This window comes from Cibotium barometz, chromosome 10 (assembly GCF_041138505.1).
Source record: "Cibotium barometz isolate CiBa-2024 chromosome 10, ASM4113850v1, whole genome shotgun sequence".
Lineage (NCBI taxonomy): Eukaryota > Viridiplantae > Streptophyta > Polypodiopsida > Cyatheales > Cibotiaceae > Cibotium > Cibotium barometz.
Window position 1 is genome coordinate 32,298,376 of NC_141055.1, and position 26,513 is coordinate 32,324,888.

General features: G+C 42.0%; 1 protein-coding gene across 1 annotated transcript; it reads left to right on the forward strand.

The window, feature by feature from the left end:
- The first annotated feature begins 2,544 nt into the window (after positions 1-2,544).
- Positions 2,545-25,964, forward strand: LOC147634788 (chlorophyll a-b binding protein of LHCII type 1-like). The gene is made up of 2 exons (XM_086803297.1): positions 2,545-2,637; positions 25,446-25,964. Exons 1-2 carry the CDS (start codon positions 2,545-2,547, stop codon positions 25,962-25,964), a joined length of 612 nt encoding a protein of 203 aa, XP_086659423.1.
- The last annotated feature ends 549 nt before the right edge of the window (positions 25,965-26,513 follow it).

Here is a 26,513-nt window from a genome sequence, read left to right on the forward strand (position 1 = left end):
GAATAAGAAAAAGTAGGATTTCTAACTTACATGAATTTCTGGGAGCTTTCCTTTGGCTTGATGGTTTGAGGGATCTACTCTTGTTTGCAACAAGAGTGGCCACCAATTCTTTAGAAGAGGAAATGGTCAAAAACTAATGAATTATTAATAAATTCACAGTTTTTTACTCTAGGGAGAAGTAGAGTAACACTACATAAAACACTATTATCCATTTACAAAGAAGGAGGCTTCATTTATAGGAAAAAGTGAGCCTCTAACCAAGCAAATTGATTCTAGAATTTTCCAGATCAGTTTGGTCAATTTTTGACCATTTTTAGATCAGTTTAGCTTACTTTTTGGATCTAGTTGAAGCAGGAGAGAGGAGAGATGAAAATATCTCATTATTTGTGAGTTTAAAACTCAACCATGCATGTGAAATAGGCGCCTCCTTCATCAGGGGAATTCCCCTACATTGAGGTGCCAAAAATGCATCATTTCCCTAAATATCTCTTCTTTTTTAACTAATATCCTTGTCCTTAGTCAACTCTTCATCTTATGTGAGTATTTACTCATTTTTGGGGGTTTTTCTTTATTTCTTCAATTTATCGTCTCCCTACATTTGGATTAATCTAATTGGCCCCTCAGAACCTTAATCTAATTTTTTTCAAAAATCTAGACTCTTAGGATAAGGCCTTTTGAACAGATTATAATTGATTTCTAATGCACCTTTTGAAAATCTTTTTGAACTTCTGTTTTGGGAGAATTTATTTTAATAAGGAGAGATATTTTTCCATCCAAAAATATCTAAAAATTAAATAATCTCTCTCTAGAATATTTTCTCTCTCTAGGCCAAAATAGGGTAAATCAAGATCTTTCTTTTATTTCAGAGAGGGGAGTAATTATAAGATCAGAAGGGGAGGTTCTTACACCTGCACACCTCAAAAGCTGGAGGGAGGAATCTTACACTAGAAATCTACAAACTGCTCCGGATTGAAGATAGATGTGCTCCGTTGGATGTTTTTGGCTTGGCTCTTGCTCAGAAAGTACTCCACACTTGCATACTTTCGTCAAGTATCGAAGATTTTGAATTCGCAATGGTGGAGGTGAACCTACAAGATCTATGGCTTACAAAAATCCTATTTCTTTCCATGCACAAAAAGCCTAAAAGCTAAGTTGCGGTTCATGTGTGGAGCCTTTTTTTCTAAGTCAAAAACCCTTCAAAATCAGCCCAAATTCATCCGAATTTGGTTCGGCTTTAAACAAAAAATATTCTTTGTTTTTTATACCCATTTCACTGAAAAAAATATAGCATCTCAAAATTGCAAGATTTTCAAATTTGGTTAAAAAAGCTTCCACACAAAAATTCAAAGTTCGTACGTTACCATGGTGTGGTACTAGCTTTGGTATTACTTGACGGATTGGCTACCATTTGGTGACGGATTCATCTGTACGTTGAATTCCACAAAGTTTCGGACTTAGTTCAAATTTTGAACAAGGCAATAAGAATTACTTTTCGTAGTTATTTTCCATTTGCTTATCGTAAATATTATCAATTTGTGTATTTTATTATTCTTCTTATTCATACACCATGGCAAATCCACAACCCCCAACAATCATGGAGCAACTTCAATCTATTCAAGCTCAACTCAACCAAGAAAGAGCTAAAAGAATGGAATTGGAGAAAATAGTCATAGCAAGAAACATGAATGAAGTGTTGAGCCTCAATTGGACATCCGTCGTACCATCCAAGAGGTTTTTTGAGAGCAAGAAGAAAGAAAAGGCAAGAAGATTAGTCGAAAAGCATTCACTTTTCAAAATTTTAATGGTAAGAAGGAACCAAAGATTGTATTGTCATGGCTTAGTCAACTTAATACCTATTTTTTTGGGGAAGAATTTTCTGAGAAGGACAAAGTTAAATGTGTTGCCAAACCATTTGGTTGAAAGTGCATCTCTATGGTGGAACACCATCAAGCAAGGACGAGATAGACCAAGGACTTGGAAAGGAATTTCAAAAGCTCATTAAACAAAATTTTCTTCCACCTTGATACAAAGCCAAGGCACATCAACAATGGGATATACTATGCCAACTTGATAAAGAAACTGTGCAGATGTATGTATAAATTTTGGCAAACACTTATCCAACTTCAAGCCATTGAGAGAGCATGATTGAAGGACCAAAAGTAGAAATTCATTGCCGGATTGAAGGCTACACTTAGGGCGGAGATTAACATGTTTCAACCACAGTCTCTATCCATGGCTATCTCTTCAGCCCACAATTGTGAGCAAAATAATGGAGCCCCAAAGGAGAACAAACCACTACATGAGTCTCATACTAACAAATTTAAAAAGTTTGTTCTTTATCATAAGTTTGACAGAAATTCTAATGCGAATAAAAGCATAGCTTCTAACAATGACAGACAAAGTGCCAACAACATTAACAAGAGTGAAGATGTGAAGACAAAGCAGGTGTTCGTACCTAAAATCACGAGATGCTAATGTGGACAACGAGGACACAGTGCAATCAATTGCCCATAGAAAAAGAAGCAACCCACCGCTCGAGTCAACATGATTGAGGGTGAAGACGATGAGGATGACAATGACTTTTCTCTTGGGAGCAAGAGGGTGATTCTAAACAAGAAGAGGAATTCGATGATCAAAGTATGCCTAAACCCATTAAAAAGAAAGTCTCTCTTCATATGCTTCTTAAAATGAAAGGTATAATTAAGGGTAAGGAAGTAAACATATTGCATGATGATGGTAGTACACATGATTTTATTTCCGAAAAGCTTGTGCGTGATCTTAAATTAGATGTTGTTTCTTCTAAGTACAAGATAAAAATTGCATTTCAAGGGATTAAATACCATTGCACTTGGGAAGTGAAAGATGTTATATTATCCATTACACCTTACGCGCAACCTCGCACATTTCTTGTTGCACCTTTGCATTCATATGATGTTATCCTTGGTATGCCATGGAGACATGAGCAAAACCCATGCATTGATTACAACTCTCATGATTTATCATTTGATTTCAATGGTGAGCATGTCTATCTTAAAGGATTAAGGGAATCTAGTAGATGTGCACTCCTTAGCCACACCCAGGCTAAGCGAGCCATGAGGAAAAAGGAGAAGACTTATTAGTCTTGGCTAACGAGCTTACTACTTCTAAACCAACTCCTAAGGACTCATCGCACAAACAATTCATTTCATAATTTTTGGATTGTTTCATGAATGAGCTACCACCAGGTTTACCTAATTCGAGACCAGCAGACCATAGGATAGACATTATTCCTGGTAGCATCCCACCTTACAGAGCTCCTTATAGGGTGAACTTTTTAGAGCAAAAAGAGATCCAAAATCAGATAGAGGACTTACTTGATAGAAAACTTATCAAGCCTAGTAGCTCACCATACGGAGCACCCGTTCTCCTTGTCAAAAAGAAGAACGAAACGTTTTGCATGTGTATAGACTATCGAGATTTGAATAAGAATACTGTCAAGAATAGGTATCCTATACCCCGTGTAGATGATCTCTTAGACAAGTTGAAAGGAGCTATGGTATTTTCCAAGATTGACCTTAAATTAGTTTATCATCAAGTTAGAATGGCCGAAGAGGATGTTTACAAGACTGCCTTTTGTATGCAAATGGGTCATTATGAGTTTTTAGTACTGCCATTCGGACTTACTAAAATGCTCCGGCTCCATTTAGTCGTATAATGAACTGTATATTCTTGAAGCATCAGAATTTCATGATTATCTTCTTTGATGATATTTTAGTCTTTAGCAAAGATGAAGACGAGCACGAACATCATTTAGAGAAAGTGTTCAACCTTTTGAAGGAGAATCAACTTTATGCCAATCCAGACGACAAGAGTGATTTCTTCCAAAGAGAGATTGAGTACCTTGAGCACATCGTGTCTGCTGATGGAATTTGTGTTAACCCTAAGAACATAGAGACCATTAGAACTTGGCCAAGACCAAAGGACATTCATGAATTAAGATCTTTTCTTGGATTGTGTTTATATTATAGGAGATTTGTGAAAAACTTTTCTTACAAAGCCCATTACTTGATTGAACTCTTGAAAAAGGCTAAGCTTTATCATTGGACTGACATGCATGAGAAATCTTTTAATGCTTGTTAACCCATGACGGACATTGAGACGTACTATGTTTTACGTCATTTATTTAAATATTCTGAGTCATGGGCCGGGCTTGTCGGCACCATATGTTAAGGATAAAGGGATTGGGTGATCGCCGATGAGAGGCGCACCTTGAATGTCAGTAGGATAAGGGTTAGGATCGGCCGGCCATGTATGGGCGCCCAAGTGTGAACGGCCAAGTCACCTATAAGAGTCAAATGTAACCCTAAAATCCTCATTCTCATGTGTTGTGAATACAAGAGTGCTCTTGTCTTATCTCCTTGGTTTCCTTCTCCTGCGTGTGTGTGTGTGAGAGAGAGAGAGAGAGAGAGAGAGTGAGAGAGCGATTGAGCGCACTGTGTAGCGGCACGGCGGCGGCGACGAAGCGGTAGAGTGGCGACGGGGCGGCTCCTCCTTCACAGGTGCGACGCGGGAATCCTTCAAGGCGGCAGTTAAGCGGTGAGTGACACACCTTTTGCATTCTGTTTTGAGCTTCCTTCCCTGGTTGTATGCTTGCAGCCATTCGTGGCTCGCATACGGTGTCCGGCAAGTCCCCAGCTACGACCTGTGCGGCAAAAGCGCACATTTTTGGCGCAGCTGCCGGGGAGTTGCCCTACACCAAGCTCCAGTTTGCAGCTCGGGCTCCTGCATGAAGTTTAATTTACACTGTAGGAAAGGCGTCTGTGTTGCTGTTGAGGGTTTCTGTGGTTTCCAATCTTTGTTTCTGCAATTTGTCTTCTGCATTTCTGTTTCTTTTGTTATATTTCCGCTCCATGTGTGGGCGTGCATTCTGTTATCTGGTTTTCTGCGTGCGAGGGGGGATTTCTGAATCCCTAGACCTGTGCTGTGTGCGAACTGCACCGCGGCCAAGGCTGAACTCTAGATAGAAACTCCAGAAAACTTATCTCCAAAAAAAAAACAAAAAATAAAAAATTTAAAAAAAAATATAAAAAATTAAAAAATAAAAAATAAATTTTATTTTTGAAGAAAGAACCAAACATGTGGAGAGGAAAGATTTTCTAATTGGAGAAAAAAATTTTGAAAAGAAAGAACCCCAATTGACCCACGACCCCGGCCTCGGTCTTTTGATATATATATATAGGAGAGTGAGCCTCCATAGCTTTCTTTCAAGTGAGAGCTTATGGGAAGTTGTGCCCTATATGTAGCCCACTCCCCAAGGAGTAAAGTGAGCATGTGGGATAAAGCCCTCACCCTTTCCTCCACAAGCAAATAGGCTTTTGCCCCTTTCCCCTAAAGGAAACGGACTGTTTTGAGGACTACAGGAGCTCTGGATAGGCGAACACGGTGCTGTAAAGCACACTAGGACCCTTTAAACGATACGCTCGTTTCGAGCTATCACACGCCCTAGTCCAGGTTCGACCGTAAGTAAGGGGGTCAAAAACGGGTTAAAAACAATCCAAAAACAAGTAAAAACGGGGTGCGAAACACCTAAGAAACCACTTGTGTGAGTTTCAAGGGTAGTGACCAACGCACGTAGGGTACCCACGTCACATGCATCTACGTTCTGGTCGGGTGCTAGAGCCTGAACCACTAGAAAGCGTTTCAGTCTACGCAGGCTCATACCATCCCTCCACGTTGGCATCTTGGCCTTCGGTTGGAACCCAAGGGAGTGCAACCCAAGATCCACGAATAGTGGATAGTGACTCATCCTCTGACTCAGAAGCCATGGAAGGGCACCCTACAAAGAATCCTGAGGAGACAAGCCAAAACATGCCAGTGTGGGCCCCACAACCCGGATCTAGCATGTTTAGTCGTCTAATAGAGACCTTTAGTAGAGCTACACGCTCTGAACATGCGACAAGCGAAGTAAATGAGGAAGGAGGGGTAGTAGATTCGCCATTCACATCTTATGTAAACCCTACCCTCCCAAAGAGTGTCCATGTGGATATTCTACCCACTTCGTTTAATGAGGGCCCTACTGAGCTACCACATTCCGATGCTCTTCCTAAAGTAGAGGTCCCTAGAAGCCAATCCATAAGAAGTGACATTGCGTCCACTTCAAGAGAACCGTTTGGCACACCAAGTCTAGATGGGATATTTCTCAATGAAAATTGGGAATATGATCTACACACAGAGACTCTAACTGACCTATACACAGGTTACACATACCATGTAGGTTGGTTAGAAGTCCTACGATCTACATCTAGCGCCACTAATCTAGAGGAGCAACAACACATGATATGTGAGATGATTCATAGAATTATCCAATTTGAGAGGCAAAATAGGGGAGTGAACCTAGTTTCCACTGGTCCTATGAGGTTTTTGGATACGGGCAAGGCCAAACAACCAACCTTATCACAATTGGTGGAGACTCCCTCGGTGAGTCCCATAGACCCTTCGTATGTTGTTTCGCCTGGAGTCTCAATGCAGGTTGAGCCCACGAGCAGTAACTTTAGCTTTCCAACCTTGGCTCAACTTTTCATTAGGGAATCCACAATGCCTACCCCAATGATGAGCATGACAGAAAGCGCACCTGTTACCACTGTAGTTAGTACGACACCACTACCTAGTGAAACAGTACCTACAACAGTGCATGGTAGTGCCTATCGGCCTTATGTACCTATTGCTACTCATGCTCATGTAGCTCCTATGCCTCTTAGTAGGCCAATGGCGTATGCTCCACGACCACCTTATCATAACCATTATCCAAGGGGAGCTAGGCCTAGTCACATATCATATCCTACGTCGTTTACCAACATACTCAGACCAACGCCAACTCCTATCAGCCAGGCTATCCCAAAAGTGCCTCCACCAACTATGCCTGCTCACTTAGGTGATCTCGCAGCATTTGCTCAGACGATCGGACGATCCATTGCAGAAAACATGCGGGGTATGCCTGAGAGAGAACCTAGAAGCAAGGCAGTACAAGTGGCTAAGCTCACTCAAAACTTCAGTGGTAACGAGGATGTTAGGAAGCACATTGAAGTCTTTGAACACGTGTGTGATTCCTTGGAAGAGCACAATGAACTGCACAAGTGTAAAGCCTTAGGCTTAACCTTCAGTAGGAAGGCCGGAGATTGGTATCGAACCTTAAGGGTTGAAGAGCGCACTCACTACCCCACTCTCAAGAGATTGTTCTTGAAAGAATACATACGCGAGGGTGTGCTTTGGTGGGGGGTAGCATCTCAACTCTAAAAAGCTGAACGCGAGGAAGGGGAGTGACAGTAAAACCTATTGCCAAGGAGCCCAAGATATCTGAAATGTCTGTGACCGACCTTACTAAGGCTCTCCAAGAATACTTTAGGGGTAATCGAGCTCCTCAGAATAGCCATATGTACCCAAGGAGAGAGCAACAATGGTGTTCGGTGTGCTTAGGACCACATAGCACGAGTGAATGTCCCACATTCAGAGTCAAATTCAATGGGAATTGCAATGCATGTGGTAAGTATGGCCATCAATCTAAAGATTGCCTAGTACTTAAGCGAATGTTGGTGAATCAGGCACCACTAGCCTGGTCAAACACACCTCAAGTACCCGCGCTAATGCCTGCACAACCTGTCGAGCAACTATCACAGCACATAGTTCCAAGGAATCCGAATGTAGTCCAGTCTGTGCCGTTACCACCGCCAGTGCTAGGACCACAACCTCCACATCCACCAAGGATTACTCCTATAAACCAGATGGGTTGTGAGTCACATAGTGCGTGTGGGGATTATGAAGAGGAGATAGACCCCACTGCTCCATACGGGATTGATACGTTTGAAATGATTCCCCAGTACTACATGGAGGATCATTTCGGGCAAGTCAAGCCGGTATATCAAGCGGCTGCTCTCGCCACAAGAGGGCAAAACCTTAATACCTTGGCGAGGAGACCACCTCTTCAATGCTACGAGTGTGGAGGACCGCATCGTGTAGCCGAGTGCCCTAATAGGCTACAGAAGATCGCTACTCAAATGCAACCAAGTCAAGGGAGCACATCGGGAATGCCGGTACTTACATGTAATCGTTGTGGCATAGATCATTTGATCGCTCAATGTCCACATAATCCTAATGCACCCAAGATTACGCCATTGAATTTGGTTGAGGTCACCAACCAAGCATGAGGAACCACACCCGTTGTACCCGCGAATGTAGTTACACGGTCAATGCTTCAAAATCAAAACTACATTCTTGAAGAGAGGGATACTGCATCAATCGCTCAAGCAAAGAAAAAGAAAACACGACGAAAGAGATCGCTTAATGCCACGAGCTCCAAGCCCAGTTCAAAGACTAACATAGGGACAGGAGAGGACCCCGTGTATATGAATGATCCTGAAGATAATTCCGATTCAATAGAAACCATGGGGACCAAAGCCACTACTTAAGGGAGGAACCCACTCGGGAGCTCAACAAAGGAGAATCAAGCGAGTACATAAATAAGGGAAAATAGAAGGAAACTTCCTCGGCCCCACAACCAAGTCAGTTAATGCCCTCTCGACCTCCCAAACTGACTGAGACTCCCCAAGACAAGCCACGTGGGCCAAAAACCCTCAAGAAAAAGATTGGTACTTACCCAAACCCAGTTGAGGAGATTGAACAAGTGCAACACTTAAGGGGTTTGGTGGAAGAAACACAAAGAGAACTGGAACCAAACCCGAGAAAAGTCAAAATTCCAGATACAGTGTTTCCTACGCAAGTTCAGCCTCACAGGAACCACAAACCGTTAGCTATACCTAGTATCATTCGGGAAGAAAGTGAGGATAGGACATCCGGAAGTGGGCAAACACCCTTCTTGCTGGAAAGAATGTTTAGTGAGGGAATGCCTGACCCCATTGAAGAGGAAGTGATTCCATCTTCACCAGTCCCTAGTCAAGGGGCGATGTCTCGAAAAGTACCGTTGAATGTGTCTAAGCTAATGGATTTCATGTCCTCCGAGATCAGAACCACGATCATATCCAAATTATACGGAGATCCTGAGCTATTCTTAGCTCTTCGGGCATTTCTCAATGGAGAACTAAAGACGGGGTTACCACAATTTGCAAATATGGATAGACCCGACACGCTTCAAGATGAAGGGGAACATTGGGATCTACAACCCAACCTAGATGAAGACTCGGTCGTTGAAATACCTGTGAACAAGTTGGGACAGTACTTTGAAGGTGACGAATCTAATGCAACCCTCCCCATTACTACCAAGGGATTAACTCTAAAGGGAATCCTTGATGGTGGTGCTGGAGTGAGCATTGTGACTAAAAACTGTTGGGAATCTATGGGAAGGCCTCACCTCGAAGTCACAAACATAGTGGTTAAGATGGCAAACGGAACCATAGCTAAACCTATTGGAATGTTAAGGGACCTTAAGATCAAGGTCCTGGGATACAAGGTAAAACATACCTTCATTGTAATGGATTTCTCCAAGCATCCTATGTCATATCAAATGATCTTAGGACGTCCTTTCATGAGGGAAGCACAAATGATACATGACTGGTCGAAAAACCATGTCTACCTACAATTCCACGACTCTGTCATTCGAGTTGATCTTGAGAATGGTCGTGCACATCCTTTAGGAAGCAAGGTTATCATTGATAATCGATCGGATACCACTATTCACTCCGCCCCATTAAGGTATTGCTATACATGCAAAAAAGAGACTGATGATGGGAAAGATTCTCCTTATATGGATGTCCTACCGGGTATGACTGAGTCAGATAACGTGGATTGGGTACACCTAGCGGCAACCATAGACACATGGGAAAATAGAGGCACAAGTTGGGTAACACCTACTGAGGGGCAAGATATGCCACCGTTAGTGCCAATAAACATGATAGGTGTTATGCACTTGACTCCTGATGGCGATAACGTGGCAAACTCCACCGACACTGAAAGTAGCGAAGACTCTGACCAATGCAACTCTGAGTATGAATCTCAAGAAGAAACTGACCCTGAGCTTGATGGGGAAAATGAATCAAATATTCACCCAAATGTGGAAGCAAGGTGCTCAAGGCCTAGGACAGTGACCTCCTGCAGTTCATCCGAAAGTGAGGGGGACACAAGTGAAGATCGACCAAGTGAGTTCGAATCTGATAGAAACAAAAATCAAAAACTTGGTAAGAAGAAAACGAGACATAAGCGCCAACGCTATCGAGCTAATGTACGCACTGCAATAAACAAGGAAAGATCCACTGTAGAATGGCTTAGTTATGTAGGAGCCATTGATGCTCATCGGAAGATAGCGGATAATTGGGGACAATACCTCCAAAGTGTCATGTGGTGTATTCCGCAACCTCATGACGTCGCCCAATTAGAAATCGAAGAGAAGCCGAAACTAAGTCGTACTGCAAGAAGGCGGCAAAACCAAGAGTTGGCTCAACAACAAAGGGAAGCGGAATTGAAAGAAAAAAACCTGGCACAACAAGAACCAGTAGACTTACACCCCGCACCCGAGCATTTCAAATCATTCACCACAGGGGAACGTAAAGTAGTCAACACAAAAGCCCAACGAACGCCTACCAATGGGAGTAGCGGTGTCTACGATGGCCCTGCGGTAGTCAAGGAGATAGACTTAGCAGATCCGGGTGAGGAGTCTAAACCAGTTTTTATTGCTCAAGACCTCACCAAGGCGGAAGAAGCTGCACTTACGAAGCTTCTTAAGGAATTCAAGGACATATTTGCCTGGACATATCATGATATGAAGGGTGTCCCACCCTCGGTGGTGCAACACACGATTCCAATGATTAGCACTGCTAAACCAGTCCAGCAACGTCCCTACCCAATGAATCCTAAGTATGCAAAGATTGTACAAGAGGAAATTGAAAAGCTGGTAAAATGTGGATTCATATATCCTATTGAGCACTCAGAATGGGTTTCTCCGATAGTCATCGTACCAAAAAAGAATGGGAAACTCAGAGTCTGCGTTGACCTCAAAAAGGTTAATGCAGCCACCAGAAGGGATCATTACCCCTTGCCATATTCTGAACATGTGCTTGAAAGAGTGGTAGGCAAGGAGGCATATAGCTTTTTAGATGGGTACTCGGGTTACAATCAGATCACAATTGCAGTCGAGGACCAAGCTAAAACAGCATTTATCACGGAGTTTGGAGTGTTTGCCTTTCGCGTCATGGCCTTTGGCTTGACCAATGCACCTGCAACATTCCAACGATTGATAAACACGGCCTTTAAGGAATATCTAAGGGACTTCTGTGAAGCTTTCTTAGATGATCTTTGTGTTCATTCCTCTTGGGATGAGCACTTGATGTGTTTACGAAAAATATTTGAAAGGTGTAGATTATATCGCATCTCCTTGAATCCTTTCAAATGCCAATTCTGGGTTAAACACGGGGTTATCTTAGGGCATATAGTGTCCAAAAATGGGATTTCCACTGACGAGAGTAAAATCAAGGTCATTCTGGAATTGCCACCACCCACCAACTACAAGGGAGTCCAACGCTTTATGGGCCACGTTGGTTATTATCGAAGGTTTATTCTCTTCTTCGCCGAGATAGCTCGACCATTGTATAAGCTTCTCATCGAGTTTATTTGGACCAAAGAATGTGACCGTGCCTATGAGCTATTAAAGAAAGCCTTGGCGAGTGCTCCAATCTTGAGAATGCCTAACTGGGATTTACTCTTCCATGTGCATATTGATGCATCAAACTTTGCTATTGGGTGTGTGTTAACTCAACCTGGAGAACACAAGCTAGACTACCCCATTAGCTTTGCCAGTCGCCACAGTTGAACGATGCTGAGATGAACTACACCACTACAGAGCGAGAAGGGTTGGCAATGATATATGCAGTAAGGAAATTTCGTTATTACCTCCTTGCCACCAAGTTTGTTTTCTATGTGGATCATCAAGCATTGTTGTATCTGGTAAACAAACCATGCTCCACAGGAAGAATCACACGATGGCTATTGATTCTTCTTGAGTTTGATTTCACGGTCGTTGTGAGACCTGGCAAGAAACATGTTATGGCTGATCATTTGTCTCGCATACCCAATGGTGAGGCTCCTACAGGGGTTGATGATGACTTACCTGACACTTCCCTGTTCATGGTGGAGACAATGCCTGAATGGAGTGAGAAGATTGTTAACTTTTTGGTTAATGGCTTTCCACCCAAGGAGCTTCGTAAAGATCTAGCTCGAAAGCTGATCAAAGAATGCGAACCCTATTGCCTGATAGCCGGGACTCTTTATAAAAGAGGAAAGGATGACGTTCTTAGGCGTTGTGCCCGAGAGGATGAGTATCTATACATTTTGCAAGAGGCACATATGGGCGTAGCCGGTGGTCACTTCTCAGGAGACTCAACTGTGCGAAAGATCTTACAATCAGGGTATTGGTGGCCCACTATGTTCCAAGACGCATCACTCTTTGTGAAGGGTTGCGATGAATGCCAACGATATAAGAAACCCCTGAGGAAAGATCAGATGCCCCTACATCCGATCAAAGTAAACCAACCATTTGAAAAGTGGGGTTTAGACTTTGTAGGTCCGATTAGCCCAGCGGCCCGAAACACACAATCTCGCTATATTATTGTGGCCACTGACTATATGACCAAATGGGCTAAAGTGAAAGCGACATGTAAGGCAGATGCAAGGACAACAGCCAAGTTCCTCTTTGAAAATATAATCACACGATTCGGTTGTCCTTTTGAACTTGTGAGCGACAATGGTACGCATTTTATAAATGAAGTGATTAAGGAGCTCACAACAAATTTCATGATATCCCATCATAATCTACTCCTTACTATCCGCAAGCGAATGGCCAAGCCGAGAGTACCAACAAGACTTTAATCTCTATTTTGACAAAGACAGTTGAAGCTCATCGCACGGATTGGGATCTAAAGCTTACGACAGCTTTATGGGCCTATCGTACTGCGTACAAAGTGGCTATTAATTGCACACCATTCAAAATGGTATATGGCCAAGAAGCAGTCATGCTGTGGGAATTTGTCATTCCTAGTCTTCGTGTTGCTACTCAAGAGGGTTGGGATGGTAATCCCTTAGTAGAGCGTCTATATATCCTTGAGAGGCTAAACGAAGAAAGACAATTGGCTGTATATACAATGCCCTTGTGGAGAAGGATAGAAGGAAAAAATGGTTTGATCGCCATCTAAAGGACAAGGACATCAAGGTTGGGGATAAAGTCCTGATGTATGGAGTGCGAAACGAAAAGAAGAAGCTCAAATATGCTGGTAAGGGACCATATAGAGTATGTGAAATTACCCCGCAAGGTATCATCAGAGTGGAGACTCTCGACAGAGTTGAAACCATTGGATTCCTTAATGGGAGCAAATTCAAAAGGTACTATGACCCCCTGAGCCAAGAGGAGTTACATGCAATCCATCAAAAGAAGGCAGCCAAAGAACAAGCTGAGCTTAAAAAGGTATAAGCAAGAGTCGAAGCAAAAGAACGTCAACAGCGTGCTAGGCGACAACGAGAAGCCAACTTGGGAATTACGCAAGTATTTTTCGAGGAAGCGGAGGAGGATGCACTGGAATCTGACCCACCTCTAAGATACCCAATTGAGTTGCAGAGTCCTTACGGGGAGGTAAATTATAATGCATTATTGGATACAGGAGCTCAACACAATTTGCTATCATATGGTGTGTGGTGCCAACTTGGAAAACCACCTTTATCCAAGAGTTCTATCCAAGTTCAAGGAATCAACAAGAAGAAAACCCCTGTCTCAGGAATTCTGCACACTCCGGTTGCTTATGACAAGGGAACCATAATTCAAAGCTTTTTGGTTATGCCTGCTGGTACCATGGAAGGGACTGTAATCTTAGGGCGCAAATGGATGATGGCCACCAAGTGCAATATCGATTGGGCAACTAGACGAGTCACAACGCAAGAACCAACACTAGGTCTGACCGCTCAAAATCCCGCACCTAAGTCATCCACTCAAATATTAGATAATGAAAAATCACAAAGTCCAGTGGCAAAACCATCTTCGATTGTTGGCCACCCCTCTAACGCTTCAATGCCAAGAGTGGAAACAGGCAAGGTGGTCCCTAAAGCTTCGCTTACTATGCCAAAGAGTACATACAAATGGGTTCCCAAAGCTTCGTTAACAGCTACTTCCCCTGCTCAATCTCGTTCAACCACCAAGAAGCCTCGTAAAAGGAAAGCAGCTACCCACCCGAGAAAGGGCAATGTAACATCGCGATGGATCCCTAAAAAATTATTAGTAGCCCAAGGGTACTACGAGGGGAATGACCAGATTTGGGTCCCTAAACATAAGTTAAATCCCTCTACATCACCTGTAAAACCTTGTAAATCAATTGTTGCCACCCCAATGACAATTCAAGACCGTGGTAAGGGAAAGGTAATAGAGTGCTCTGCACCACTTCTTCCAAAGTTAGTTTGGATTCCCAAACGATATCGATCATTACCACCTAGCTCAGGAAGGGGGGAGCCACATGAAGCTTCTAGCTCCTCATGCCAGGCACACACTCATATAGAAGTTTCTACATGCTCTACACCTACTCTTGTCAACACCCAACAAAAAACCGATGAGTCTACGTCTCCCCTTGTAATAGTATCGTCGGAAACCATTTCCTCCATTCGTCAATGGGAGCGTACACTATCATCTCTGCAATTGGATGTGGCCACAAGAGTCATAAAAAGCTATCTGCCCACATCACAACCTATGACCCGCTGGACAAATTGGTTCCAAGAGGCTGCAACATCATTGCAAATAATATGATCTACCCAAGGAAAGGGGGAGCATGTACTCATGCTCGAAATTCTATTGCTTCCTCCTTAACCTTCTCCCCTGACCATGTAATTGCCAAATTCAAGGGGATGTATATATATAGCTTCATACATAGAAAAGAAAAGAGAAAAACAAAAATAGTAAAAAGAGCAAGAGCACAAAAACAAGAGAAATATCCGTATACAATCAAGAACTAGATTGACCTGTCATAAACCTACTGATGCTATATCTGTGTTTGCAGATATGGCAGATGCCCGATCATCATACACTTCATCCACTCCTACCTTTGGTGAGAGGTATCATCTGTACCTTTCTCAGATATTCCACATGTGCTATCCTGTAATTGAAACTGAATGGGATCATATAGATGTACTAGCCAGAGAAGAAAATGTTGAGGAATTAGAATGGCTAATTCGCCTATTGACCATGACTGACCCTACTCCGTAGAGGACATATCCCCGATAGCCCAATGCTTTCCTTTTCTACAAGATGACTATCCTCGCATGGTTACATTTTTGATGAGTTTATGTGGATGGGAAAATGAAAAAGAAATATCTGACAATGATGAATAGACGGATGAAACTCATGGCACTACTGAGGTTGACTTTATTTGTTTGGATGATGCGGATAGAGGCTTAGCCTTAGGGCTAGAGCCAGGACTCTACAACATCCTCTTACCGTATCCTCAGTAGTAGTGTGGTGACTGGTAGGTAGATTAGCGTTTCCAAGTTTTTTCTAGTTTAGATTCCTTAAACAAGTCTTGAAATTTTCACACTGATGTGCCTCTCGAGGTATAGTGCTTGTTAGTTGATTGTACAGGTTGAAAAGTTTGAGGTGGGTTCGCTTTCAAGTCCTGAGACTGCCGCAACGTTCATCAAAATATATCTACATCAAATTGCAAGCTGTCTCGTCAAATCAAGGAGATCTCCAATTATAGGTGTAATTCTTCCATACCCACTCTCTTTCGTTTTTACTGTTCAATCAATTACATAAACTATAATGCATGACCACATGGAAATTGTCAATGTACTACTTAGTTTTTGAAGTTGCTTGCATGCTAGTGTAAATCATTAATGAGCTTAACTTTATTGGAAATATTCTAGGCAGCATGACGTCTTTAGTTAACCTTGGAATACGATTGTCTTAGGTCTAGGGTCAAACCATCTTAATGTTTGACACCTGGCCATATGTGTGTTGACCTCTAAGACATAGCTATTACCCCTTTGTCGAAAGGATGCAAGACAAATTATAGTTCAGGAGCGAAGATCAAAAGAAATAGATTTAAAAAAAAAGCCTACAATAAATGGCAATACAAGTCTATGATGTGCTTAAATGTTGGCCTATCGCCTTATTGATACTTGGTAGGCGAGGAGTATTCTACTCCAGACCGATGCCTTGGTTGGTAGGGGGTAGCTTTGCCTAAAGTGAGCTAATAGATTCCTGGATAATGCCTTGTGTTAAACATGGTACCAGGATCGATGTTAGTTTTGCCTTAGGAAGGTCGCCATTGTGTGTAAAAATTGTCACGTGCATTTTAAAAAAAAAAAAGAAGGCAAAAAGCTCCTGTAACTCTGATGTTTCTTGTGTCCCAAGGCTTGTCGTATTAACTTGTTCTTAGAGTAGACACAGTGTGGTCATCTGTTTATTTATTAAGCTTGGTTATTTTCCTTGACTTAGGCCAATTTATAAACCTTGATTAACCTTTGACACCTTGCTTACTCTTGATTTACTTTCAATAATTTTGAACTCCTGTTAATTTGCTACACTAGCTCATTCATGTGACCCTTAAACTAAGTTCTCATAGCAACATCCATTGTGGTTTAACATGCTTGAATTTACACACTTTATATCTTTTGAATTCCAGCATACTTTCACTCTACTTTCCTATTTTGCAGACGGTCCACCACAACAACCCTATCGAGCTTACCATACCATAGCTTCCGAGGACGGAATCTACATCAGGAAGGGGGGCATGTTAACCCATGAGACGGACATTGAGACGTACTATGTTTTACGTCATTTATTTAAATATTCTGAGTCATGGGCCGGGCTTGTCGGCACCATATGTTAAGGATAAAGGGATTGGGTGATCGCCGATGAGAGGCGCACCTTGAATGTCAGTAGGATAAGGGTTAGGATCGGCCGGCCATGTATGGGCGCCCAAGTGTGAACGGCCAAGTCACCTATAAGAGTCAAATGTAACCCTAAAATCCTCATTCTCATGTGTTGTGAATACAAGAGTGCTCTTGCCTTATCTCCTTGGTTTCCTTCTCCTGCGTATGTGTGAGAGAGAGAGAGAGAGAGAGTGAGAGAGCGATCGAGCGCACTGTGTAGCGGCACGGCGGCGAGACGGCGAAGCGGTAGAGCGGCGACGACGGCGGCTCCTCCTTCACAGGTGCGACGCGGGAATCCTTCAAGGCGGCAGTTAAGCAATGAGTGACACACCTTTTGCATTCTGTTTTGAGCTTCCTTCCCTTGCAGCCATTCGTGGCTCGCATACGGTGTCCGGCAAGTCCCCAGCTACGACCTGTGTGGCAAAAGCGCACAATGCTCTTAAGTATGCACTTACACATGCACCTGCATTGACACTACCTAATTTTTTTATACCATTCTTTGTAGTAGTCACACTGATGCTAGTGGATATGGAATTGGTGCTGTACTTACGTAAGACAATCATCCCACTGCCTTTGAGAGTAGGAAATTGAAACCATCTAAGATTAATTATAGCATTTATGACAAAGAATTGATTGTTGTCGTGCATGCATTAAAAATTTGGAAGCATTATCTCATGGGTTCAAAATTTATTATTAAAACTGATCAACAAAGCATCAAACACTTACTTTCACTACCTTTGATTTTAGATAGACATATTAAGTAGGCATCTTTTATTCAAAGTTTTCAACCAGCTATTCAATACACTCCTATACACAAAAATGTTGTTGTTAATGCTTTGATTAGGAGACCTAGCATTAATAACATATTTGTTATTGAGGGTATTTCATTTGATAACATGAAAGGAGCCTATGAAATTGATTTTGATTTTTCTAATTCATATAATAAAATAAAGGATAATGATTGGTTGCCACATTTAGATTACTCATATGATGATGAATTTTTGTTCTTTCAAAAGAAATTGTGCATCACTCGACCATTTAGGTGAGTCATCATTGAAGAATCTCATCAACCTTCTTATGTTGGACATAGAGGTGTCTCTTCTACTTTTCAAATTGTTGCTACAGATTTCTTTTGGCCTAACATGTGTTGTGACATTGCAAAGTTTGTTTCTGAATGTGCTATATGTCAAAAGATAAAAAATCATAAAGGAAAGAAATTTGGATTGCTTATGCCTTTACCCATTCCCAATAAACCTTGGGAACAAATAAGCATGGATTTCATTTTTATTTTTCCTTTGACTGCTAGCAAGAATGACATAATTTGTATTGTTGATAGATTTAGCAAACATGCTTATTTCATTCCTTGCAAAAAGACATTAACTACTTATCAAGCTGCACATATGTTCATTAAACAACTCTTTGTGCATCATGGATTACCTAAGATTATTGTCTCTGATAGAGATAGAAAGTTTTGTAGTGATTTCTAGACTACATTGTTTGACAATCTTGGTACAAAACTTGATTTTTCTAGTGCTTTCCATCCTGAGTCAAATGGTCAAACTAAAGTTACAAATAGCACCATTCTTGATTTGCTTAGATCCTATGTTTCATCTCAACTTAAGTAGTGGGGGACAAGTATTTATACATTTTGCAATTTGCATATAACAACTGTCCTCACACTACTACCAAGAAAGCACCTTTTGAGATAGTCTATGGAAAGGCTTTGCCAACTCCTACGACTCATCTTTCACATTCTATAGAGGCTAAAGACTCATTTGTTAGAGACTTTGAACAAATCCATAGTTTAGTGAAAGAGAACATTCAAAAAGCTCAAGAAAAGTACAAGAAATATGCGAATCGTAAATGCAAGCATGTCATCTTCAACGAAGGCGACTATGTACTTCTTTGCATTGAGAAAAGGAGACTCAAGTCTATAGAGACCAACCCTGTAGTTAAGCTAGCTCCTAGATTTTATGGACCTTTCAAGATCATTGCAAAGATTGATGACAATGCCTTTAAATTAGAGCTACCTTCTAATTGACATATTTATAATTCTTTCCATGTCAGTCTTTTGAGACCATTCAAGGGACCTCTACCTTCTCATCCTATGCTAGAAGAACCTCCCGAATTAGTAGATGAAGAAGAACATCTAGAACTTGAGTCTATTATTGACCATGAGACCACCACTACACGCACTGGCAACACTTATGTCAAGTATCTTGTGACCTTCAAGAACCATCCTATTGAAAATGCTAGATGGATACCTACGCGGTTTTTCCATTTTTTCCCAAATCTCGTCCGCTCTTACCAAACATGTAACTGAGGTTAGTTGCAACCCGAGCAAGAAGGAATGTTAGGATGCATTCCATGCTGTGTGCTTACAAGCATATCATTACTCACGCATTAGAATGTGGGTGACAATTATTTAATTCCATATGTGTGATGTATGCTTATCGGGGGTACATTTTGTGTTTGGTCAATTGTGTGTACACAATTTAAATGGTTAGGATTTATTTATTAATTAGCTGTGTGCTGGCATTTATTTTATGGACATGCGATATTTGAGCGACAGACATTAGTTCGAGTGGGACATGTGTTGACTGCAATGAGATCTCCAAGAGCGTGTAGCACCCATTTAGCAAATTCATATTCTAGTATTTATTGGCTTTGTCAATGTTCTTGTGCATATCATTTTGGCATGCTTACCTTTTTGATATAGGCTCAAACATTATTATTACCCCTTTTGCTATTTTTGTGCACATGTTGTGTTGCAAGCCTTGAGCTATTTTTGTAAGGGAGCTGATTTTGTAAAGGGGTACGATAAATAATCAATACAAAAAATATGGGTGAGATCTTCTCACGCCAGGGGAGATTCAACCCAATACTCTTGTTGATGGTTATTTTTCATGCTTGTTGTCAATTATTTGTTTATGCTATGCTTTTGTCGTTAATTTGTGGAGAGTCTTGAGCTAATGGATTTTAAGCGTATGAGTTTGTTAAATCTCTATTCAAGTGGTACAAAGATCCTGACAGATGATGTAGTAGATGCCCAAGATTTTATATGAAATTTGATGATGAAAACATCCTTACACACATCATGTGTGCTGAAGAAGCCCAATTTGAAGTGCTCATACAAAGCCTTTCAACACCCATGTGAACACCCCTTATTAAAGTTATTTACACTTTTTTTAATAGTAGGAGTTCAATCCTTAGGTTTTCAAACAACACCATAAAAAAACAAGTTTTTATAATTACTCTGCTTGCGGTAGATCCAAAGGAGTCACTTGCCTTCTTAATAGGGGAGCACTTTGTTGCATGATTATTGTTTGTTAGGACTGAAGATGGTTGAGCTTGAGGTAAGGTTTGATGCACTACAATAAAGATTATTATTGTTTTCAACAATTACTATGGATCGAGTAGTGCATCAAAGGGTTTTACTCTAGTAAAGTGATCTCTCTAGTGATTCTTGAAGTAGGTCTAAAAATGATTTCAGTCACGTCTATTCTATGCTCAAGCTACATTTTTTTTGTTCGACTTGTTTTTTGTTTTTTTTGTTTTTTTTTTGTCTGGGCTCACTTCTTTAGACTTATGCCTCTAGAATCACGTCTTTAGACTCATGCTTGTTCAAACTCATCCACCGGAGAGTGCGTCACATCTCGATAAGCATGGTTTTTCAGATTCACCCTCGTGGTTACATTCTCATGTATGAATCATTTTGAATTGGCGCATGAATGGCCTTCCTAGGATCACTTCGTAATTTGTGTTCTTGCCAAAGTCTACGATAGCAAAGGTATGTCCGTACTCAATGCCACATGACTTGACTATAACGTTCTCAAGCAATCCTATGGGACTCTCTAGATTTCCGTCTGCCAATTGCAAACTCATCCTTGTACTTCTAATTGCAGGTTTTCCCCACATTTCCCATACAGTTTTTGTTGCTATACTCACCCCTGCTCCGCTATCTAGAATAGCTATAGATTCAATCTTGTTGATCTCCACATGAAGCGTAGTATTTCCTTCGTCGTCTTCACAATGCTTGCCAACTTTGTTCACGGGAGCCAGAATTGTTTGCTTAAGCATTAGCTCAGAAGCCTTTGCCTTCAACAACTCCTTAACCTGGATGTTCTGGTTCCACAATCCTTGCTCAGTTAATTGTGTAGCCACTTCTCCCCACAATCTTGGCCTAAGCTTTAAGAACTCTGCGAGTGGAATGGTACACGTAACCGGTGCCGACATTAAAGCTTGCAAACTCCCTATGTCTCGTTCCTGATGAGGTTGTCGTGTCATTGATGGTACTCGCATGATTTGGCTATGTGATTCGTACAGTTCTAAATATGAGGGCAGTGTCTTGCATGTGAGCTTGTTGCTCTGAGCTGAGACAACAGTCTGAGCATCATCTGGTAGAGATAAAGCATCTAATTCTTGAACCCTTTGATTCGAGAATTCTACTATAGAAAACGGTGGTGACTTGTCAGAAGATGCTAGATCCTCAACTTGTTTTTGCATCGCTTCCCACATCTCCCTTGCTGCTGCTTCTTCTATTTCAGGAATTTCATCTCCAAAATCCGCGGTAGTCAATGGTTTTGACTTGTTTGCATTGGTATGAGGTAAATCATCTCCTTCAGGCATTTCTGGGAAATGTAGAGATACAACATCACTTCTCTTTTCCATACTTGGCGTGGCTTCTAGTATCATCTCTAAGTTAGGCTTCAGAGAAGCAGGTCCTCTTGCGTACATAGGTGGTGGGCCGTCTCTTAGAGTCTGAGTATCCCTAATCAACTGCTTATGGATAGCCAAGTTGATTCTCTCTTCACAAGGGTTGGGATATTCTTGCAACTTCTTAGGCAGCTTAGTCAGAGCTGTGATCCTACTATTATACGCTTGTAGCGCTGCATCTAAAGGCTCGTACACCTTGTCCACAAGGACTGATCCTCCTGAGCTTTCCTCAGACTTGGATGCTTTTCCCTTTTGCTCATTTTGAGTTTTCTCTCCGATTTGTTTCGTTTTCAACATTCCTTCTAGCTCTTTTGGGATAGAGTTTCCTCCATCAGAGCTCTTCTGCTCCTTCGACTTCTTCCTCCCCTTGCTGCGTGGTTTACGTCGAGTTGATTTCTTTCTCTCTTTTTCATCTTTGAATAGAACCTTAATCTCATAGGGTTTCTCAACAACCTCTTTGACATTCTTTTGCACTTGGGCTCTAGTCACTACTCTTAGCGACACTAGTTCGTTCTCCTCCTCACATGTCGTGGGTGATGGAATCACTTCAACATAGTTGAGGGGCGCTTTAGCTTTTTGTGTTGCCGGACCCGCAGGCTTCAACAAGCAATCCTTTGGTAGATGGTCAATGCTACACCCTTGGCAAAGCCTCTCTATAGGTGGAAACGTAGATGTTGTGCCTATGTTAGCTAAGAGGGGTCGTTTCTTGTTTGGACATTCTCTCGCCCAATGTGGTCCACCACATTCGTAGCATGGTCCTGTTTGTTGCGTGGGGTATAGTCTCTTTGTAGGATATGGTGCTGGGGATAACCTTGAGTCTTGGTTGGCTGAGATCCTATAAGCATCAAAGAGCTTGGGTCTCCATTAAAGTCATGAACTAGGCTTGGTCCGGTTGGGTTCTCAAAGTAGGGTTCGACAAGAGGATGCTCCATTTTGATGTAGTATGGTTGAGAGCTAACCATCTCCATTCCTAATTCAGGATTCTCATATTCCACATATCTAAAGGAAGCTGTGCCCGGTGGAGGAGGTTGAGCTCCTAGCACCGACCATGCTTGCTCTTGAGCAACTAAGGTTCTCTCATGGTTCACAACTTGCTGTCTAGGTGCAGAGTTGGCTGCTTGTTCCCTTTGTATCCTCGCAATGTGATTGCAGTCCGAAGTCACATGTGTGTAGTTCCATTTACAAAGCTGGTACCACTTCTTTAGTTGATTGCCAACCAATGGTGAGAAGGTTGGGCACTGCTCAGTTTTATGGCTACCTCCACATCCTCCACAGACGTAGGGGCTTGTAGGTACAGTATGCATGTATGATGGTTGGGGTCGGTAGGAAGGTCTGTAGTATTGTCCCATCTTTTTCAATACTATCTCGGCAATCTGATCTGGATTAACTAATGGCACACTAGAGTCAGAGCCCTTCCTAGAGCTATGTTTATCATCCGGATGACTATCTTGGTTTTCCATGCCAGTCATGTCAAAGTTGTCATCGTAATCCATGGCATCCATGCAACACTCATTGAAGATGACATGCTTCTTTGCGTACAAGTGAGCGTGAAGCGCCTTGTTTCATAAGCCTTCCAGGAAGATAGAAATTAATCTTCCTTGGCTTGGCTTCTCATCGTCAGGGCATCGATTGATGTACTGCTTTAGCCTATTTATGCAATCTCGCACAGATTCTTGATCTTTTTGCTTAAAAGTGTAAATTTGAGCTACCGCATTGTGCTTAATTCCCGTTTTTGAAAACGCAGCTATAAAGCTCTTTTCCAGCCCATCGAAAGATCGCTTTGCCTCAGGCTCTAAAGTCTGAAACCATGATAAAGACTTACTCTCTAATGTCAAGCCAAATCCTTCGATTTGCGTATGCGTATCCGTGACTTGCTCCGCATGTATAGCTTGCTTAAAAGCTGCTATATGGTCATATGGGTCTCCGGATCCGTCATACTTCTTGACAAGCTTTTGCAGTGCAGATCGTCTCACTTTTCTAGAATATTCATCGTCATGTCTCCTATATGAGTCTCGGCCTCTAACTCTAGGCTCTTCAAATATCAGTTCTCTTGGTCTATGGGGTTCTCTTGGAGGTACATATCCACTTGCTCGTGGTCTTTCTTCTCCCCTAGATTCTCTAATAGCCCCGGGTCTCCTCGTAGGATCAATCGTTGGAAAGACTGGTCCTTTAGCAGTTGTTCGCATGGAAGGTGCTGGTCGAGCCACACTTGGGGTTCTAGCCCATGGTGGTGCTAGTGTTTTTCCTCGAAAGGCAGATTCATCTGGACGTGCCGTGTCTAAGGTAGACACCTCAGTGAAAAGGGGCCTTCCTTTCCATGTCATTTCCCTAACCTCTGGCCATTCAAGGGTTCTAAAGTCGTTCCCCCATCTATCATGAACACGCTTAGTGAAATCTTCTAGATGCTTTACAGTTATTGTATGCGTGACTGGAAGCTCTAAGCTCGGGTGCTTAGTGGTTGCATAGTAGGTTTCTACCACATCCTTATACACCTCTTTAATTAGGTCGTCTTGATAGATTTTAACTACTGGAATTTCTTTTACTATGTCCCATGGGTTTTTCTTGGTCTCTTTTTCTTTTCCCGTTCTTTCTCTATCCTCCCAATTCCTGTCGAAAAACAATTCTTCAAGTAAAGAAATGGGCGTACCAGGTCTACGTGATGTTCCTGGCACATTTGGGTCCGATGGAAGCTCCTTCTTCTGCTTTGCTTGTGCGCTAGGTTGAAGTACACCCAAAGCATCCACTTGTTCAGGATTTTTGGTGACCTCGTAGCGTACTCCATTTCTACCCATGTACATATCGTCTTGGTAGTTTACCCATGGTGTTGGTTCAAACGTAGAATGAATGTCTGTAATTTTAACAACAAACCGGCTCATTGGATCTTTGTAGATCTCACCGCCATGCGCGTTTGTATACAAGAAATGGAGTCTCATGTTGTCAATCAACTCCCCATTTAGGATTTCAAATGGATTAGCAGAATCTGCCATACCAATGGGTGTGGATGGTCTATTCATGCCAAATGACTCGTTTACGTCCATTGAAATATCACTCTTGGTTCTTGAGAGGCTCTGTGTTTGAGACTCCGAAGATGTCTCGAGAATGCTCTCCAAGTTGCCAACAACCGATTGAGTGCCGCTCCCTTGAGTGGTTACCCTAGATGGTGCACTAGTGTTACGTCCCCCTAGTATTGTTCCCGAGCGTAGATGCATACGCTATTTTTAGTACGTTGCAGTGTCTAATTTTAGAATTTTTTTTATTTTTTATTATATATATATATATATATATATATATTTTAAACCCTACCTAACCACTAAATGCAACTAACATGAATATGTGTGTAAGTATATATATATATATATATATATATATATATATTAAATAATTACATAAAAATATGAATTATGCTAAAAATACTAATTATGTAAATTACACTAATTATGCAAAAAATTATAGAAATTTAAAAAATGTAAAATATGCAAAAAATGTGGACTCTAAAGAAAACACATAATTTATAGATTTTTTAAATTATTTTTTATTTTTTAAATTATTTTTTATTTTTATTTTTTTTTTCTATTTTTTATTTTTATTTTTTTTTAAAAAAAATGCAAAAAACATGAAAATTGCCTAGTACGCGGAAAACATTGAAAAAAATTAAAAGAAAAAAATAAAATAAAAAAATAAAATACTAACCTTGATTTAATGCGCCGGCACCTTATCGCCTCCGTTTTTTGTGCCGGCCACCTTATCGCCTCCTCTGCTCCTCTGCACTGCGGCACCTTATCGCCTCCTCTGCTCCTCTGCCTTCAGTGCCAGCTGCTGTCCAAACACGCCAATGAGCTCTCCAGAGAGCCGGGGAGGCGCGCGTTCGTGATAGCCACGGCGACTATGGTTGGGACACTGCAGGTCAATCGGCTGACCCGGAGACATTTGCCAAGAACCGGAAGCTGGAGGTGATTCACGCCTGTTGGGCAATGTTGGGCGCCTTGGGCTGCGTAACCCCAGAGCTCCTGGCCAAGAACGGCGTGAAGTTTGGCGAGGCCGTGTGGTTCAAGTCTGGCTCGCAGATCTTCTCGGACGGCGGCCTGGATTACCTTGGCAACCCAAGCCTTATCCATGCGCAGAGCATCCTCACCATTTGGGCCTGCCAGGTCGTCCTCATGGGCGCCGTGGAGGGCTACCGAGTCGCCAGCGGGCCCCTTGGGGAGGTGACCGATCCTATCTACCCTGGCAGAACCTTCGACCCGTTGGGCCTGGCTAACGATCCCGAGGACTTCGCCGAGCTGAAGGTAAAGGAGATCAAGGATGGCCGCCTCGCCAACAACTTCGCCCGCTCTACCTTGGCCAATAAACTCGTCGCCTACTAGTGCTTCCCTGCAACAACAGCTTAGAGTAATGTTTAGATTGTAATGGCTGCCAAGGGTCCTCAACCAACCATAGGTCGTTTCCTCGGCAGCGGCGCCAATGGAAAGACGGTCGTCTCCCTACATATGCAATATGGGCAAGTAGACTACGCTCCTAGCTCACCAATGGAATGATAAACACTCCTTTCATCGCTAGGGGATTCAACTCGATTAGGTGCATGGAAGCTTATCCCTTTCGGGAGAGAATGCTATGAACACCACTACCTTGACATAGACTTTACACACACAAGCTCAATCTTGCCATTCACTCATCAACCCACTCATTCATGCATCCAATACAAGAAGAAAGCTAAGCTAATGCACACACAAGCTCAAAGCACACTTCATTCTCAAACACCTACTTCCCTAGCATGCACACAAACCTTGAAGCTTAATGGAACTTGAAATAAACATGCATTCTCCTTCACTACTCAAGCAATGCCTTGCCCATGGATAAGATACAAGCTATGGAGAAGCTTAAGCTTGAATCCACTAGCACACAAAGCCTAATAG

What these genes read in the sequence shown, in the direction of transcription:
- LOC147634788 (XM_086803297.1), top strand. Translation starts at nt 2,545, where the DNA reads ATGATTGAGGGTGAAGACGATGAGGATGACAATGACTTTTCTCTTGGG. An exon ending in AGAGGAATTCGATGATCAAA is followed by an intron (nt 2,638 to 25,445) that starts GTATGCCTAAAC and finishes TGAGCTCTCCAG; the next exon opens with AGAGCCGGGGAGGCGCGCGT.